General features: G+C 37.7%; 2 protein-coding genes across 2 annotated transcripts in view; one reads left to right on the top strand and one right to left on the bottom strand.

Annotated features, from left to right (window-relative positions):
- Positions 1–5,256: 5,256 nt before the first annotated feature.
- TMEM186 (transmembrane protein 186) lies at positions 5,257–8,616 on the bottom strand. Its single transcript, XM_003761720.4, has 2 exons — positions 8,510–8,616; positions 5,257–6,547 (listed from the first exon to the last, which is right to left on the bottom strand). The coding sequence occupies exons 1-2, from the start codon at positions 8,582–8,584 to the stop codon at positions 5,921–5,923; spliced, it is 702 nt and encodes a 233-aa protein (XP_003761768.1). The 5' UTR covers positions 8,585–8,616; the 3' UTR covers positions 5,257–5,920.
- Positions 8,617–8,723: 107 nt separating this feature from the next.
- PMM2 (phosphomannomutase 2) overlaps positions 8,724–16,420 on the top strand; it is a 30,148-nt gene continuing 22,451 nt past the window's right edge. Inside the window, exons 1-2 of the mRNA XM_003761716.4 lie at positions 8,724–8,867; positions 16,040–16,151. Of these exons, the coding sequence (XP_003761764.1) occupies positions 8,802–8,867; positions 16,040–16,151 (178 nt within the window). The 5' untranslated portion in view covers positions 8,724–8,801. The remainder of the gene's footprint in view (positions 8,868–16,039; positions 16,152–16,420) is intronic.

The following is a 16,420-nucleotide window of genomic DNA, read 5'->3' as shown; positions in this document are numbered from 1 at the left end:
GTATCTCTAATGAAAATGCTATCTCTTTCACAGCAGTAACACTTGGGTTTCTAAGGATCTATGGGGATGGTGGTCAATGTCAATATATTAGGTGAAAAGATCTTATCAGGAAGATTTTAACAGCAATTGAGGGGAGGTTTAGTAGATGTCAAATAGACACTTCTTTTTTTACTATTGTAACACATTTATTTAAGACTTTGGATGCTATGACATTTGGTCCATATATGTTTAATACTAATTTTACTTCATTATCTATGATGCCTCTCAGCAAAATTTAGTTTTCCTGATTATTTTTCTCAATAGTATTTTATCTTTCCAAATGCATGTAAAGATAATTTTCAACATTTATTTTTGTAAATTTTTCTCTTCTCCCATCCCCAAGACAGCAAGCAATTTTAAACACATTTCCAGATTTGTTATGCTGTGCAAGAAAAATCAGACCAAAAGGGAAAAAACCATGAGAAAGAAAAAGCAAACAAACAAAAGAGGTAAAAAATACTATGGGTCAATCCACATTCAATTTCTATAGTTCTCTCTCTAGAAACAGATGGCATTTTCCATCCCAAGTCTATTGGAATTTAGACATTTTTTTTTTAAGCAATTGAGATTTTGCCTTAATGAGGGCTCTTTGCATTGTGTCTTTAGTATTGTGATATAAAAAAACACTAGGTTAGTAATCATCTTATGCAGTCAAACTTGAATAGAACCAAGGCCAACTAAGCCATACATTAAGAATCCCTATGGACTGCATATTGCTTTAGTTTCAAAATCTTGTTATTAACTATGTTTTCTTATATTTTTAATTATTTTGTTAAATATTAAATTTTAATCTGGTTTGGGCCAGAGTGTTGCAAGTCAAGTTGTTGACACTTCTAAACCAATCCCCTCCTTTTTAAAGCTAAAGAAACAGATTTCAAGAGGTTAAACAATTTTGTCCAAGGTCATAAAGTAGCAGAAACCGAATTTGAACCCATTCCTTTTTTGTATTTTCTTTTTCTTTCTCCTTTCCACTAAAATGGATAACTAGACATATCTTCTTGTCCTCTAAAACAACTATATAGCACTTCTATAAAGATATTTTTTACTCTTAAATATGAATCTTCGTATCTGAGTAATTTATAACCCTAAATGAATCCTAGAGTAAACTTATGCTGTTAATCAGTAATATGACTGTTTCATAAACAGCTCTATATAAACACAGCCAGAGGTAGTAAAACCTCCTGATTAACTTTAATAACACAGGATGTTATAGTTGAACGGAATAGGATCAAAACAAGGCCATAAAAATTGGACTCTGGTGTTTATGTTGGGCACTAGGGAGGGAGGAATATTAAAGGATCCCCTATTACTTTCAAGATATAGACCTACAAGCCATAAAACACCAATTAAAAAACTGTAATCCTAGTTACTTTTTAATTTTGGCAAATACAAACCAACGAACAATAACTAGCCTGCCAAATAAGTTGCAGTCCATGATGTTAGAGGTCTTCCATGTCTACTGAAATGATATTGGCTAGCTAATGTATAAAGTCTGGTCCTGATCCTTAAAGGCAGGCTATGGTATTTAAAAAAAATAATAGTGCTTTAAGTCTGCAAGATACTTTACAAATACTATTTTATTCAATCCTTATAACAACCCTGAAAGTAGATATTGCTTTTATCTCCATGATATCCTCCAGATGAGGAAAGTGAGGCTGGCAGAGGTTAAGCTGACTTGCCCAAGATCACACAGCTAGTATCTGAGGACCTATCTGAACTCTTGACTGCAAGTTATTCTTGATGCAACCCCAGTAATTGTGTCACATTTTTATTGTGCATGCCAGACACCTAGCACTGTCTTTCATATCATCAAATGAATATTTATTGAATCAACTTAAATTCAACAAATACAGATAAGGCCTATTATTGGATAAGTCTCATCTTTAGCAAAAAATATTCTGTCACTACACTGAATTCACTTCAGTTTGATATTTATTAAGGATCTACTATGTGCAGAGCATTTTGCTGGGTGCCTGGGGTGTTACAAAGTTCAAATAAGGCAATAGCTACCCTCAAGGAGCTGGTCAAGTAGGAGGGATGAGGTCTGCAATTATTCAACAATTATTAAGTACTATGTGTTTAAAATGTGCTGGATGTTAAAAAAAAAAGGGGGGGGAGGGGTAAGTCCCTGTACTTCAATAGCAATTAATATATTGTGTGTTGGAGAGGTACAAGCAAAATGCTATGGGAGAAGCAAAAAGCAAGACCAACTAAGAAGACCTTAGTAAGCCACATTATGACAGATGTTAAGGCCTGATCCACTGTGTCATCAGGAGTTGTTAGAGGCCATCTCATGAGTTTTACAATAGCCAGGGCCAAGGGGAGGGGAGAAAGGTCAAAGGTAAAAAAGAAAAAGCCAATTCTAGTGGTGGTGAGTCTTTTCTTATCCTTATACACATATATACATATGTGCATGAACCACAATGTAAGTATAAGGAGTATAGTGAACCATCATTTAGTTGGTAACATAAGGTTGGTAACATAAGGATAGAAGAAAGAGCAGAAAAATATGAGATGGGCTTGGAACAATAGAATATTGTCACCTTCTGAAGGGCCTTTAATGCTAGGAAAAGGAATCTGAATTGCCATTTAAGATTCCAGTACATGGGAATTATTTCGACGAACAATATTTATTAAGCACCTACATATAAGGCATCATGCACAAAAATCAACAGTCCCAGCCCTCAAGGAGCAACATGACTGAAATGAGCAAGATAATGTCTGGTTTCTCCAACCATCCCTGCCCACTCCCCACTCTCTAGGCAAGCACTTCAGTGCTTAGAAAGAGACTGCACCAAGACAAGAGGAAGTCCCAAACCCATATTGGGCCTCTCCCCATCCCCTTCTCCCCCCAAACCTGAACCAATTCAAAATAGGCACAGGGACAAGCCCAAACTTACAGCTTTGTTGCCCACTCCCCAGTTCTGGGTCACAGATCCAGAGAGGGGTGAGAGGGGTGACTGCATATATCAGTGGTGTCCCCTGAGTAGGAGGGTCCATGGCCAGTATACCAAGAAAGCAGAACCAGTAAAGAGACCCAATGACATAATGCAGCATAGACAGCCAGGGGATCCAATGTATAGAACTATGAACTTGGGAGTTAGGAAGACTGGAATTCAAAACCATCCTCAGACATTACTAGTTATACAACCTTGGGCCTATCCCTGAATATTACTCAACCCCATTTTCTTCATCTGTAAGTGAATCACACATGGTTACTGAGGATAAAAGAAGATAATATATAACACACTTGCTAACCTTGAAAGTATGTAAACACCAAGTTCATAAATTATCAAAAACAAGTTTGTCTGCAAAAGACCAATTCTTGGACAGTATCATAGAATCACAAATCTGGAACTAAAAGGGACTGAAGTTATCTAATACAACTCCCCCGTGTTATAGATGAGGAGAATTAAGGCCCCAAAGTTAAATAACTTCTTTGGGTCATTCATCTAGTAAATGTCTAAGGAAGCATTCAAACTGAGGTCTTCTCTATACTCTAGACTTTAGGCTTCCATCTCCATTAAAAGTAGAAGCTATTTGGGGCATCTAGGCAGCACAGTAGATAGAGCACCAGCCCTGAAGTTAGGAGGTCCTGAGTTCAAATCTGCCCTCAGACACTTAACACTTCTAGCTGTGTGACCCTGGGCAAGTTATTTAACCCCAATTGCCTCAGCAAAAAAAAAATAAAGTAGAATCTACTTAAAAGAAAGGACCACACATAAAATAATTTTCTTAAATTACACAAGCATATTAATATAATATAGTCACCTATAACCCCAAGCATTAATTCTATCCTCTGAAGGTTGTTGTTTATAAAGGGCTCAATTCATTGTACAAATTACAGATGCTGACATACCACAGAATTAATTTGCTTTTCCTTGCTGTTTTATAATGTGTGTAAGGTTGGCTTACTCACTTAAAAAGCAAATTATTTTATTACTTGGAAAACAATTCTTCAATCAGTTAATCACATCCTTTTTTTAAGTTTGGTTGACTAGTCTAAATAGAATTTATGATTAGGTAAGGAATGGACTAGACTTCAGAGGTTCTAATGATGATAAAGAATTGGGGCAATTGCCAGAATTGAGTTGAAAAAGTCAGTTTTCTTACAGTTGTTTTTTAATTTTGTTTATTGCAGTATGGTTAAGTTTAAGATGATCATAATGTGCTTTTTTGCGCCCTCTGGTGGTATTGCATGAACCACAATGTAAGAGCTCAAAAGAACTTGGGACTCTTCTAGTTCACACAATTCCTTAGTGGCAGAGACAGACTTGGAACCTAAGTCTCCTATCTGCTAGTGCACATTTGTCCAGTGTACATTTAGTCTCAAATCTTTCTACTAGGCTCATACATTTAAAGCTAGAAAAGACCTTTGAAGCTACCATTTACAACTTCTTCGTTTTACAAATGAGGAAACTGAGGCAGAGGTTCCAAGGTCATTACACCATGCCCCATTACTAAAAAGTAACTTGGCATACCTTGATAATTAATAACAGCAGCTTTATGTTTGAGGGACAGCATAAATGCCTATGTTCTGAAAAAAAGTGCTTCTTACTGAAATTATTCCTGGCTTATAGTTCTGAATCTTGTGATCCAAAGTTACTATCTTCTTAAGTGACTGTTGAAGAGCTACTTACTCTGAAAACTTACAGGTAAACTTATGATCTTTCATATACATTTATCAATGTAAAATGAACAAAAATGGTAGGAAAACATTTTTTCTTTTGTCCTTATAAATTATAACCTTTTTTTCCAGTTCTTCCTCCTACACTTGCTCTTTCCTTGAATGACTTGTATTATTCTTTTGCCTCTCCTCCCATCTTGTTGACATGGAGCAAATTCATCAATGAATTAAAGTCCCTTCATATGTCATGATTATGCAAGTAAGTGGACTAATTTAAGAACACCTGAAATGCTGCTTTCATATTTTACAGGCTGATTCATCTCATGATTTTCTTGAAGTACTTGCAAAGGGCCCCTTTTAATTCTTTTGTCATGAATCAAGTTACTGCAGCTTTCCCCCATCCCGGAAACCTGACTCTGTGGTAGATAACACCTGTTGAAGATCCTCATTAAAATTTAATGAAGTTAAGTTTTAACTTAAACTTCTTAAAAGTTAAATGATGGTTTATCCCTCTTCCTACCTGCAACATCACCCAATGGATTATGCTGCCTTGCTGAAGCTCTGTAAAAAAACAGAAATACATGAACAAATGACTCAACTCCCACAACATTTTTATTAGGTTGTAATCAACAGTGTATGATTATTTAAATCTCTGAAAGGTAAAAAATAATAGTAATAATTCTCAGTTATGATCTTATGCTAATCTTTGATTTCAATCATGTTTCTGGGAAGTACACAAAGTTGCCTTTCTGAGAGGGATGAAATAACCGTGTTTTTATACTAGTCCTGTCTTCCTCAAGCATTTACTATCTATCAGCATAATAATACTTTCTTTTTGATAGATTAAATGACATTCATATGCCAAAATGGCCATTATAATCAGTCAAAGCAGGAAAAGGATCCACTGTGTCCAGACAACTTTCTCTCCAGAAAATCAAACTGCCTTTTTCCAGAAAAAGTACACAAGTAGAAAAAAATCAATTCCTACTGCATCACTAAAAGCAGTTTCATGGTTCCATTGAGTACTGCTTTTTCAAAATCTGTTCAGCAGTTGTTTTACCAGAAACTTAGGTCTGCTTCTAGTTCACGTATCTTTTGACTTTGAAAGACAAGTGCATGGCACATAGATCTTTGTTGATTGCAACCAAACACTCAAGTTTCTTTCCTCTTAACCTCCTCTAGTTTAAGCCTTGGGAGATAAAGCTACAGTGAAAGAGCATTCCCTAAAGTGCAGGAGTTTTTCCTACCAAATCATCAACGTTTTCCATCAAGATTCCCAAATACTTGTGCAAAGCGTTTCTTATCCAGGATGTGTCCAAAGCGCAGTGTTAAGTAGAAGGTCTGATCACAATCATACTGGTGCATCTTCAAGAAAACATCAAAGGGATGTTCACTGGTCTCAGATACAGGAATTATGTTGGCCACTGGGCAATATGTATCTTGACGCCGGCCCCAGAATGTCAAGTGTGCCACTCGCAACATAGTGCCAGCCTCGTTCACATAAAGGATCCCAACAAGCCGCTGAAAGAAATGACTAATGCAATACAACATCACTAGGGCAAAGCTAGCAATACCCCCTGTGAAAAATAGGGAGTCCAGGGGAATGAGATCCTGCATGTACCAATAACAGCTAGGTGGCAATATTACCAAAGTAATCCCTGTCTGCAGAATCTTCATCCGGGATAGAGACCCACAGAATCTGATGCCAGGAAACCGATAAATCATCTGGAATTTTTCAGTCTCTATGGCTGATGATTTTTCAGGGGATGTGGAAATAGGCCTGCCCACAGACAAAATAGGAACTTGCATCTTGCTACACCAAGATCGAGGCTGCAACATTGCCACCCAACGGATTGGGAAACCAGCTTTGAAGATGGTAACCTGAAAAGGAAAAGAAACAACTTCTCTCACAAATCCCAGTATAAAATAAAAGGGAAGTTGAGTCCTTGCCCTCAAGGGTATACAACTTATATAAAAGTAAGTACAGATTAATAAAAATATTTAGAACACAAATTTCCCAGGCTCACAACCTAGATGTTATCCTCAACTCCTCACTCTCATCTCCCATATTTAATAAGCTGTCAAAGTTCCATTGATCCTATCTTAATCAATTCTCAATTGGCCTATCTGACAAGGTCAACACTCTGTGCAGGCTCTTATCATATCACATTGAGACTACTTCAGGAACCTGCTAGCTGGTCTCCTAATGCTTCAAATCTCTCCCCACTCTAATTCATCTTCCACTCCTGTATCAAAGTGATCTTCCTTAAAGTTCAGGTCTAACCTCATCACTTTAAAACTTAGCTCCCTATCTGTGATTATTTCACAGAAACCTCTTCATGTTTTTCTCAAACTAAACACTACGAATGTCTCTTTCTTCTGGTCTCCCTGGTTTAAGTTCCAATTAAAATTTGACCTTCCACAGGAAGTTTCTACCAATTCTTAATTCTGTGCCTTTCCTCTGTTGATTAATTCCAATTTATCAGGTGTATAGCTTGTTTGTACACTGTTGCTTGCATTTTGTCTTCCCATTAGACCATGTATTAATTGAAAACAGAGACTAATTTTTTTGGCCTTTATTTAATAAAAACTTGCTAACTGATTTGATGTGAAAGACAATAAATAGAGCGAGAAAGGTTATTCAAATCTCGAAAGGCTTCCTTTGATGGCCCTTGAAGGAAGCCAAGGATCCTAAAAGAGGGAGAAGAAAAGAAGGAAGAGTGTTCAGGCTGGGGGCGGGGAGCGACCTATGCTGAGGTCCAGCGTTCTGTGAGCAGCAAGAAAGCCAGTCTGACAGCCAAGCGAATGTCATAGAAAAGGGAGAATACGTGAAGTGATGCTGAGCAAAATCAGCAGAACCGGGAATACATTGTACACAGTAACAAGATCATGCCATGACCAACAATGAAAGGCTTGGTTCTTCTCATTAATCCAAGGCAATTCCAATAAACTTTGGATAGAAAACACCATCTGCATCCAGAAAGAGAACTATGGAGACCGAATATAAATCAACACCATACTATGTTCACTTTTTTTTTTTCCTCTCGTGGTTTTTCTCTTTTGTTCCGATTTTTCTGGCCCAACATGATTCTTAAAGAAATGTGTATTTTAAAAGTTAATATATATGTGTAACCAAAATAATAATAAAAAAAACATTTTTTTTAAAGGAAGGAGGATAGTCTACTAGTAAAAGGCACTAAGATGATTTAACTGGGAGCCAAGAGAGTCTTCCGGCCAATGGGGGATGGGTGGGCGAGTGGGAGGAGTTAAAGAACAACCCAGGGCCCGTTCCTCCAAGGGCTTGGGGGAGGGAAGAGCAGCACAAAGGATCAAGGAAAACTTCGCGACCTCGACTCGGGCAAGATGACCCAGTATAGCATAAAAAAGGGCGGTGGTCTCGTTGCCTAATGACCTCGGATGGGAAGGTGAGAGGAAGACGAGACCCGCAGCCGGTTCGGAGGTCAGGCACGGCCGGAAGTCTTCCCTCACCCCTCAATTCCACGGCTTTTCCTCTTTTAATTCCCATTTACGCTACATATAGCTTGCTTTGCTTTTATTTGCATGTTGTCTCTCTCACTAAACTATGAGCAAGTGCGGTCTTTTACCTCTGATGCTTAACAAACATTTACTGAATTTATTCAATTGAGTTGAAATCACGATCTCAAAGACAAGGTGCCTGAGGCCTGAGGGACCCCAACCCACTCTGGAAGACAGGTTCCTTCCACCTATCGCAGATGAAGTCACTAAGTCCGGCCTCCCAGCTGGGGGAGCTCCCCAGCGGACTCTTTCCGGCGCTCAGGCAGCTCCCACTTCCCCACGCTCCTAGAAACCCCAGCTGCTCACCATGGCTCTGCTGCTCGCTTCCGGAAGAGAACCTGCTCCGTCCTCCGGAACCACTTGGCAGCGTAGCGTGCCCATCCTAACCTCTATCGGTCAAGGCCCAGAGAGGGGTGGGATCTGTTTGGTGCGTTGCATTCTGGGGGGAGTGAGGGTTGCAATTGCCTTCTGGGAGTTGTAGTTTTGTGAGTCATTTCACCTTCCCAGCGTGCCCCACGGCTCATAAGACTCATAAGGCAGATCCCGGAAGCTTTTAGTGCTTACGCGTCTTGTCGCGCCCGTGACCTGAGGTATCAGCATGGCTAGTCCGGCGCCCGCTCTCTGCCTCTTCGACGTGGACGGGACCCTCACCGCCCCGCGACAGGCAAGCAGGCCCTGGAACCCCTCCCCTCCCCCCTCGCCCTGCTGGATTCTCGCAGAGCCTCAGTGTCCCGCCCGCTGTGGAGGCGGCGGGGTGGGGGGAAGGGGTAGCAATCCGAAGTCACCCCCGGGCGAGGAACGAGAGGGGGCTGGCCTGAAGCCCTAGGACGCGCCACCAGAAGCAGCCTTAGAGAGCATTTGTTATCTGGCCCAACCTGTCCCCTCGTTAAGAAAGGAAGCCCCAAATCGCGTAACTGATAAGCGGCGGAGTCAGAATCCGAACCCTTAACCCCAGTCTCCAAATCCTAGAGTGATACCATCCGGCCTTTGGGCTTCTGGGCCGGTTCCCCCCCCCCAATAAAAACCGATGCTTCCTTTTCCTCGGTTTTCCGGGCCTCCCCAAAATGTCCGTCCCCCTTTCAAGGAGGGGTCTCACCCTGTTTCGGGGGTAGCACTGTGAACACGATCTTCCTTGGCAGGGCTCCTGAATAAAGCGGGATGCTTGCCCTTTGAGAGCTTAAGTTTGTGGGAGAATCAGAGAAATCGGTTCTGCAGTTCCACAGATAGTTACTAAGCGCCTACCAGGTGCCTACCTCGGAATGCAAGGACAATAATAGCATTTATATATGCTTTAAGGTCTGCCAAGCAGTTGCCGCGTGTTATCTCATTGGAGTCCTGAAATAACCGTGCCCGGTAAGGGCTGAGATTACCTTCGATTTACAAACGAGGGCACTGAGACTTGCGGAGATTACGTGATATGCCCAGGATCTCACATAGCTAATAAGTGCCTAACTCGGGATTTGAATTCAAGCAGTATTGAAAAATCATAATCCCTGAAGGACCAGTGTGCACCACTTATGATTTGATAGGACAAGATAAGACCTTACACAATTAAGTATTCTGTTCTTTCTTAACAGAAACTTATCACTTATGTGATAAGTGCAAAGGAAAAGTCCAGACAAAAAACTTTTTTTTTTTTTTTTTTAAGTTAAGAATTAGATTACTTTCGGCTGGGGAAATAATCCGCAAAGGTGTCTTAGGTGTCATGTGGATTCTCCTGAAGTTCTTCAAAAAAAGGGAGTTTTAAGTGTTAAGGGAATTTTTTTCCAGCTACAGTCGGAGCAAACAAGGCAAAAACTCCTAAATAGAACCAAGCAGAATAACTAAGTTTGGAAAGTGCAAGCATGGAGAGTGGGGTGGGGTCAGGTCAGTCTGATTCAACTCATTGATTAAATCCCTATTATATATTAGGTTTTTGGGACACAAAAGAGTAAAAAAGAATAAATGATCCCTGCCAATCAAAGTTTGTGCGATTTACTTGGAGAAATATAAAATGTATCAGGAGAAATTTAGTGGGTGAGAGTGTGCAGGATATGGAGCATTAATAATTAGGGAAATCAGGAACTCTTTTTTTTTTTTTTTTTTTTTTTTTTATTTAATAGCCTTTTATTTACAGGATATATACATGGGTAACTTTACAGCATTAACAATTGCCAAATCTCTTGTTCCAATTTTTCACCTCTTACCCCCCCCCACCCCCTCCCCTAAATGGCAGGATGACCAGTAGATGTTAAATATATTAAAATATAACTTAGATACACAATAAGTATACATGACCAAAACATTATTTTGCTGTACAAAAAGAATCAGACTCTGAATTATTGTACAATTAGCTTGTGAAGGAAATCAAAAATGCAGGTGGGCATAAATATAGGGATTGGGAATTCAATGTAATGGTTTTTAGTCATCTCCCAGAGTTCTTTTTCTGGGTATAGCTAGTTCAGTTCATTACTGCTCCATTAGAAATGATTTGGTTGATCTCGTTGCTGAGGATGGCCTGATCCATCAGAACTGGTCATCATCTAGTATTGTTGTTGAAGTATATAATGATCTCCTGGTCCGAAATCAGGAACTCTTGTGGGAAGTGACGCTTGAGTAGAGACTCGAAAGGGAACTAGGTTTCCAAGAGGCAGAAATAAGGAGAGAGCATTGTAGATTTGGGAGACAGCCTATGCAGTAGCAATACTATTGGGAGATAATATCTTGTTCAATCAACCATATTGTAAAGCACTTAAAAGTGCTAGAGAGATTTTTCCCCCCCTAAAGATAATCATTGAAGCTTCTTGAATAGAAATGGTGAAGTAGTCAAGTATGTGCTTTAGAAAGGGGAAAGTTTAAATGCAGTGGAACCAATTAGGAAGCTATTGTAGTAATCCTAGTGATAGATGATTACGACCTGAATTATTATTGGTAGGCTAAAAGATAGAAACAAGAAATGACAACTGATTGGATATAGAAATGGGGGTCATGTGAGGAAGCTTGAAAACTTGTCAGATTGGTGAGAGTAAAAGGATTGGTATATGACTGAGATCTCAGTTTAGATTAGCTAATATCAGATTGTAGTAGGCCCTGTCATCTAGATTATGACTTCCATGTAGTACTTGGATAGGTGCAAGTAATCCAGAGTTGAGCAAGAGATTCAAGAGTAGAGGCGATGTAAATTTGAATTGATTAGACTTTTGAAGAGAAGTAAGACCAGACAAGTCTGATGACCTGGTAAAGCAGGAAGGAGTGAAATAATGAGAGATTGCACTGAGAATTGAGTGTAGCTTTACAAAGGGGAAGGAAGAATGATAAAGGTTATGATCAGATAAAACAGTCAAAGTTATAGATTGTGGAGGTGGATGATAATGAAATGAGGGGCATTTGAAAATTCATCAGAATGTAAACTGAAGCTCCCAATAGAAGGGAAGAAGTTGGAATGGAGTGGAGAGGAAGACTGTCAACTACTGAACTCTTGAAGACTGTCTTGGAAATTAGTAGATAACTAGGTCTCCACTTGGAGATGCCCTGGCATATTGATTCTGTGGCCTCTTGGCCATAAAGACAAAAGGAGCAGTTACCTCTCTAAAATCCTTCAAGTTCTTTTTGTAGCATAGAAGTGACACTGAGTACTCAAGAGACTATGCTAGCTGAATATAAACTCATATCATGGGCTTTAAGAATTTGTTCTTTTGGAGCAATTAGATGGTACCGTGAATACAGCACCAGCCCTGAAGTCAGGAGGACCTGAGTTCAAATCTGATCTCAGACACTTATCACTTCCTACCTGTATAACTCTAGGCAATTCACTTAACCCCAGTTGCCTGTGCAAAAAAAAAAAAGAAAAGAAAAGAAAAAAGAATTTGTTCTTTTTTTTTTTAGACCCAAGTCAAAGACAAATAAATGATTAACTTTACAGTTACAGCAATTCTTGAAGATGACCTACTGAGTTAGAGGGTTCCTTGAAGTCTCCTCAGGTCAAGGAACTAATAAATAAATTATGACTTACTGAAGTATTGGAAATTAAAGGCAGAACAGGAAAGAAATAGTAAATATTTACATAAGAAAGCATTATCCAGAGTTCCAAACTTTTTACCAGAGATATGTGGTGCATGGTAAACTATGGACTGCCATGGATGGGACATAAGTTTGTGCTTACTTGAACCCTTCAGTTGCCACTCATTTACTCTTTCCTCATTCAGGCTCATATTATTTGAGTAAGGAAACAGAAGTACAGAATAAGTAGGTGACTTCTTAAAGATCTTTCAGTTAATGGCAGATTAGGACTCTAAGTCTCGTGATCCATGGACACTTTTATATTAGCAAAACATTTAATGAGTGCCTTGTATTGGATATATTGAATGCTTTTGTGTTGTACTAATGTAGGGGAAACCTGAAATACAAAAGAATGTTAAGATACATTTCATCTCCAAGAAGTTATATTTGAGTGAATTCCCTCCTTTGTATGATATTTTCCTCATTTATATCAAGTCACTTTTTTTGGTAGGTGGTGAAGCTGAAATTTGCATCTTGTTATATAGTTAACATCTGAAGAAAAAAATTTTGCAACTTATTTCCAGTTATTTGGAAGTGGTTTTCTGGAAGACGGAGAGAGCTGGGAAAATTGAAATTGAAGCAGGATATATCATTTAAAAAACATGATGATAGGAATTATAAATATTAATAATAGAATTCCCCCCCCCCCTTATAACTACCCTGTGAGTCAAGGAAGATCAACTTTATTATTTAGTAATATAAATTCCTTGAAGAAATGGATTACTTAAAGTACTTTTTAAGTTTTTTTCCCTTTTTCTTTTGATAGGGACTTATTTAATTGATGTAAGAAACTGCCAGTAAAAATATGCCTTTTGCTAATGTAAATGGGCAATTGCTTTGTGATTTGTAAGATGCTGAGAGATTGATACTTGCCTGCAGTTACATAGCCAAATGTCAGAATTATTATTTGAATCCTTGTCTTCCTATTCCAAGGCAGCTCTCCTGTCAACTATAACATTGTTTTCTCTCCCTCTCCCTGGGAATCGCTCACCCACCTCCAATGCCTTGCCCCCCCCCCACCCCCAGGCATAGTAGATGTTTAATAAATGCTTCCTGAGTAAACTGAATCCTCATTTTACAGATGAGGAAATAGAATCAAAGGTTGAGTTAAGGTTTAAATCAGTTAAATATCAGAGCAAAAAAATCAAACTTGGGTCTTCTTATTCCAAGGGCATGTTATATTTATGCATTTTACATTATCAATGCATATTACTTTATCAAAAGCATTTTTAATAAAATAATCTTTATATTCTCTTTGCTGAAAGTCAGAAAATAAAATTGCTATAAATCTCTGCTTAATAAAATGACTCATAATTTCCAGCCCATGTATTTTCTTTTAAATATTTTTTCATTGATATCTTTTGCTTTTATAATACCACTCAGCAAGCCATCCCTTGTAACAAAGAATGAAAAAGATGGAGATGGGGGAAAGCAATCCATCAAAACCAACTAATATATATCAATTGACTCTAACTGTATGAATGATTCCACATCCATAGTTCTCCATCTCTGCAAAGAAGGGAAACAAGTTCATTTTTTCAGTTCTTTGAAATGTCATTTAATTTTATTTCAGTTTGCTTAGCTATAAAAGAATTTCTGAGGTTGGCCCAGTTGCAATATTGTGATTCTGTCACTAATATTTTTTATGATTGAGTTTTCCTGTACTATTTAAAACACCATTTTCATTTAGCTTTTTGTCAGTAATTATGGAATCAAAGATTTTAGCTTCATTTTTAAAGGTTGTTGGCTTTAGGAAGCCTCAGTTTTTTCCTTTGTATAATGGTGGGATTGGACAAATAATTTCTAAGATCCCTTCCAACAGGTAAGTAAATGTAGGGAAAACTGGTTCGTTTTTCTCTCCACCAGATGGCCTCCTATTCCTCTGGGAAAAAGAAAGCTACTCCTAAAGTCTATATATTTTTAGTTGCTCTTCATTGTTAGAAGAATCCAATGTCTCTTGTCACATGGATTCAGGAATCTTCCCTGGTGATAGCATTGTTATAGGCAAGTCATTCTCTCTTCAGATCTAATGTCTTCAGTCCCTTCCCTTGCCTGAATATAGGATTTCCAACTCTTTTTCTCTTAGTCCATTATCCTTTCTGCCCCAAGATTCCCCATACAGTTATTTTTTTTCCAGTAATATAATTTTGCCACATCTGACACATCCTGAAACATAACCAGTATTTCCTAAATTATTTCTAGCTCTAGGAATAAAGTTCCTGGCAAAATATAGAATTGAGCATGAAAGGAACACTTAGAGTCTTGGAAATCCAGGACTTTAATTCTAACACTGTTGCTGAAATGCTATGTGGGCTTTAAGCAAATCACTTCATCTCTCCAGTTTTATCATCTATAAAGTAAAGATATTGGGCCAACTGATTTCTGAGGCCCTGTCCACTTGTAGTATGTGAAGAATGTTAGTAGAATCCATCTTTTGTTAATAGAACTATTACTTTACTTTCAGTAGAAGACAATTATTGGCAAATTACAAAAGTAGAAAATAACTTACTTGAAGTTATAGTTATACCATTAAGCAATTTAGCTTAGTTATTTTCTCATTGTACCTTGTGGAGAATTTGGACACTAGTTGGTTAATGCCCTGTGCCAGCATAAAATATATCCAGAAATGAGCAAGGACTTTTAAAAGCATTGTTTTACATTCATAGTGAGAATTTGTTTTTTTATCATCAGGAATAATTTACATATAGTACTTTAAGGTTTACAAAACACTTTTCTTACACTATATCTGTAAAAAGTAAAGGCAAATCTCGTCCCTATTTTACACAGGAGGAAATGGAGGCGCAGAGGGCTTGGATGACTTCCCTGTGATCATTCAACTTAAAAAAAATTAGTTGGAGCTGGTATTCAGACCATGGTCTCTTGACTCCAAGTCCATCATTCTTTCTAATACAACATGTTGCTTCTCCACATAAAGCATTTTTATTTTACAATATGAAAGTAATTGCTTATACAAAAACCTTTTATGGTATCTAGGATTTTATCTAGAGATTGTGGTTGTACAAAAGTTGCTTTTAGTCTGATCGATAAACTTTGTCTTCCATCACCCAGTTACTTTACATATGCCTTGGTGCTCATTATGTTTCTGAGAAATTAAGATAGGGCAAATTATCATAAGATTATGTTGAATTTCTGATATTTGGCAAAAGGAGTTAACTTTTTTGCTTCTTCCTAATCTGGGTAGGGCAGAATAAAGTACTTGAGGCATTCTCTTTCATAGCCTTTACTTGATTTTAGATAAATAGTGTATACATAGTTAATATCATTTTGAATTTTAAAATAATTATCCATCTGTTTACATATTTAAACTACAGATTCTATATATTAGATTTGAATTTTATACTTTTTAAGTTTTTGAAAGTGTGAAATGTGAAATTGATTTTATAATTGATAAAAGCAATGTGATAGTTTGAAGTATTAAAGTCATTTTGTTGTACATTAATGTGGGTATGCAAATTTTTCTTATGCTTTATTTTGATTTTAGAGTTTTAGGTGACTTGATTGGGCTATTTGAGCTGGTGACCTACAGTAAGAAACACTGAAATATTTACAATTGAAATTAAAATATTTGATTTGAGCCCATTAAAGAGGGAGAAAGCCTTTTTATCATTGTAGCTATAAACTTTCCTCCTTTGTGGCAATGTTAGATTACTTGATTCAGGCTTGCAACCAAAGAAAGTCATTTGGGCCTGAAAAGACAAAAAGTTATACAACTCTGTGATTTTAATTTTATGGCCATATTGTTTTTAATTGGCTTGTCTTTTCTTTTTTGATATACAGAAAATCACTAAAGAAATGGATGACTTTCTGCAAAAATTGAGGCAGAAGATAAAAATTGGAGTAGTTGGAGGCTCAGACTTTGACAAAGTGCAAGAGCAACTGGGAGACAATGGTAAAAAGTGATTACTGTCCTAATAAAATATTAACTTCTTTTGAGAAAATTATGTAAAAAAATATATTAAGACATAGGCATCTTTAATCCTGGACCTTCCATATAGTGGATCCTGTTTACCAAACAGCTTATTTTATAAGCTGGAATTACCAACAGGTAAGTAAATTTGGTGCCCAGTCACCAAAACTAACAACATACTAGACATAATTTGAATTCCTGTTGATAATTTAACATGCAAGTTGTAATTTTTGACTGAAAATCATTTTGAG

Source organism: Sarcophilus harrisii, chromosome 1 (assembly GCF_902635505.1).
Source record: "Sarcophilus harrisii chromosome 1, mSarHar1.11, whole genome shotgun sequence".
Taxonomy (NCBI): domain Eukaryota; kingdom Metazoa; phylum Chordata; class Mammalia; order Dasyuromorphia; family Dasyuridae; genus Sarcophilus; species Sarcophilus harrisii.
Note: the sequence above shows the minus strand (reverse complement) of the source record. Positions and strands in the feature narration are given on the sequence as shown.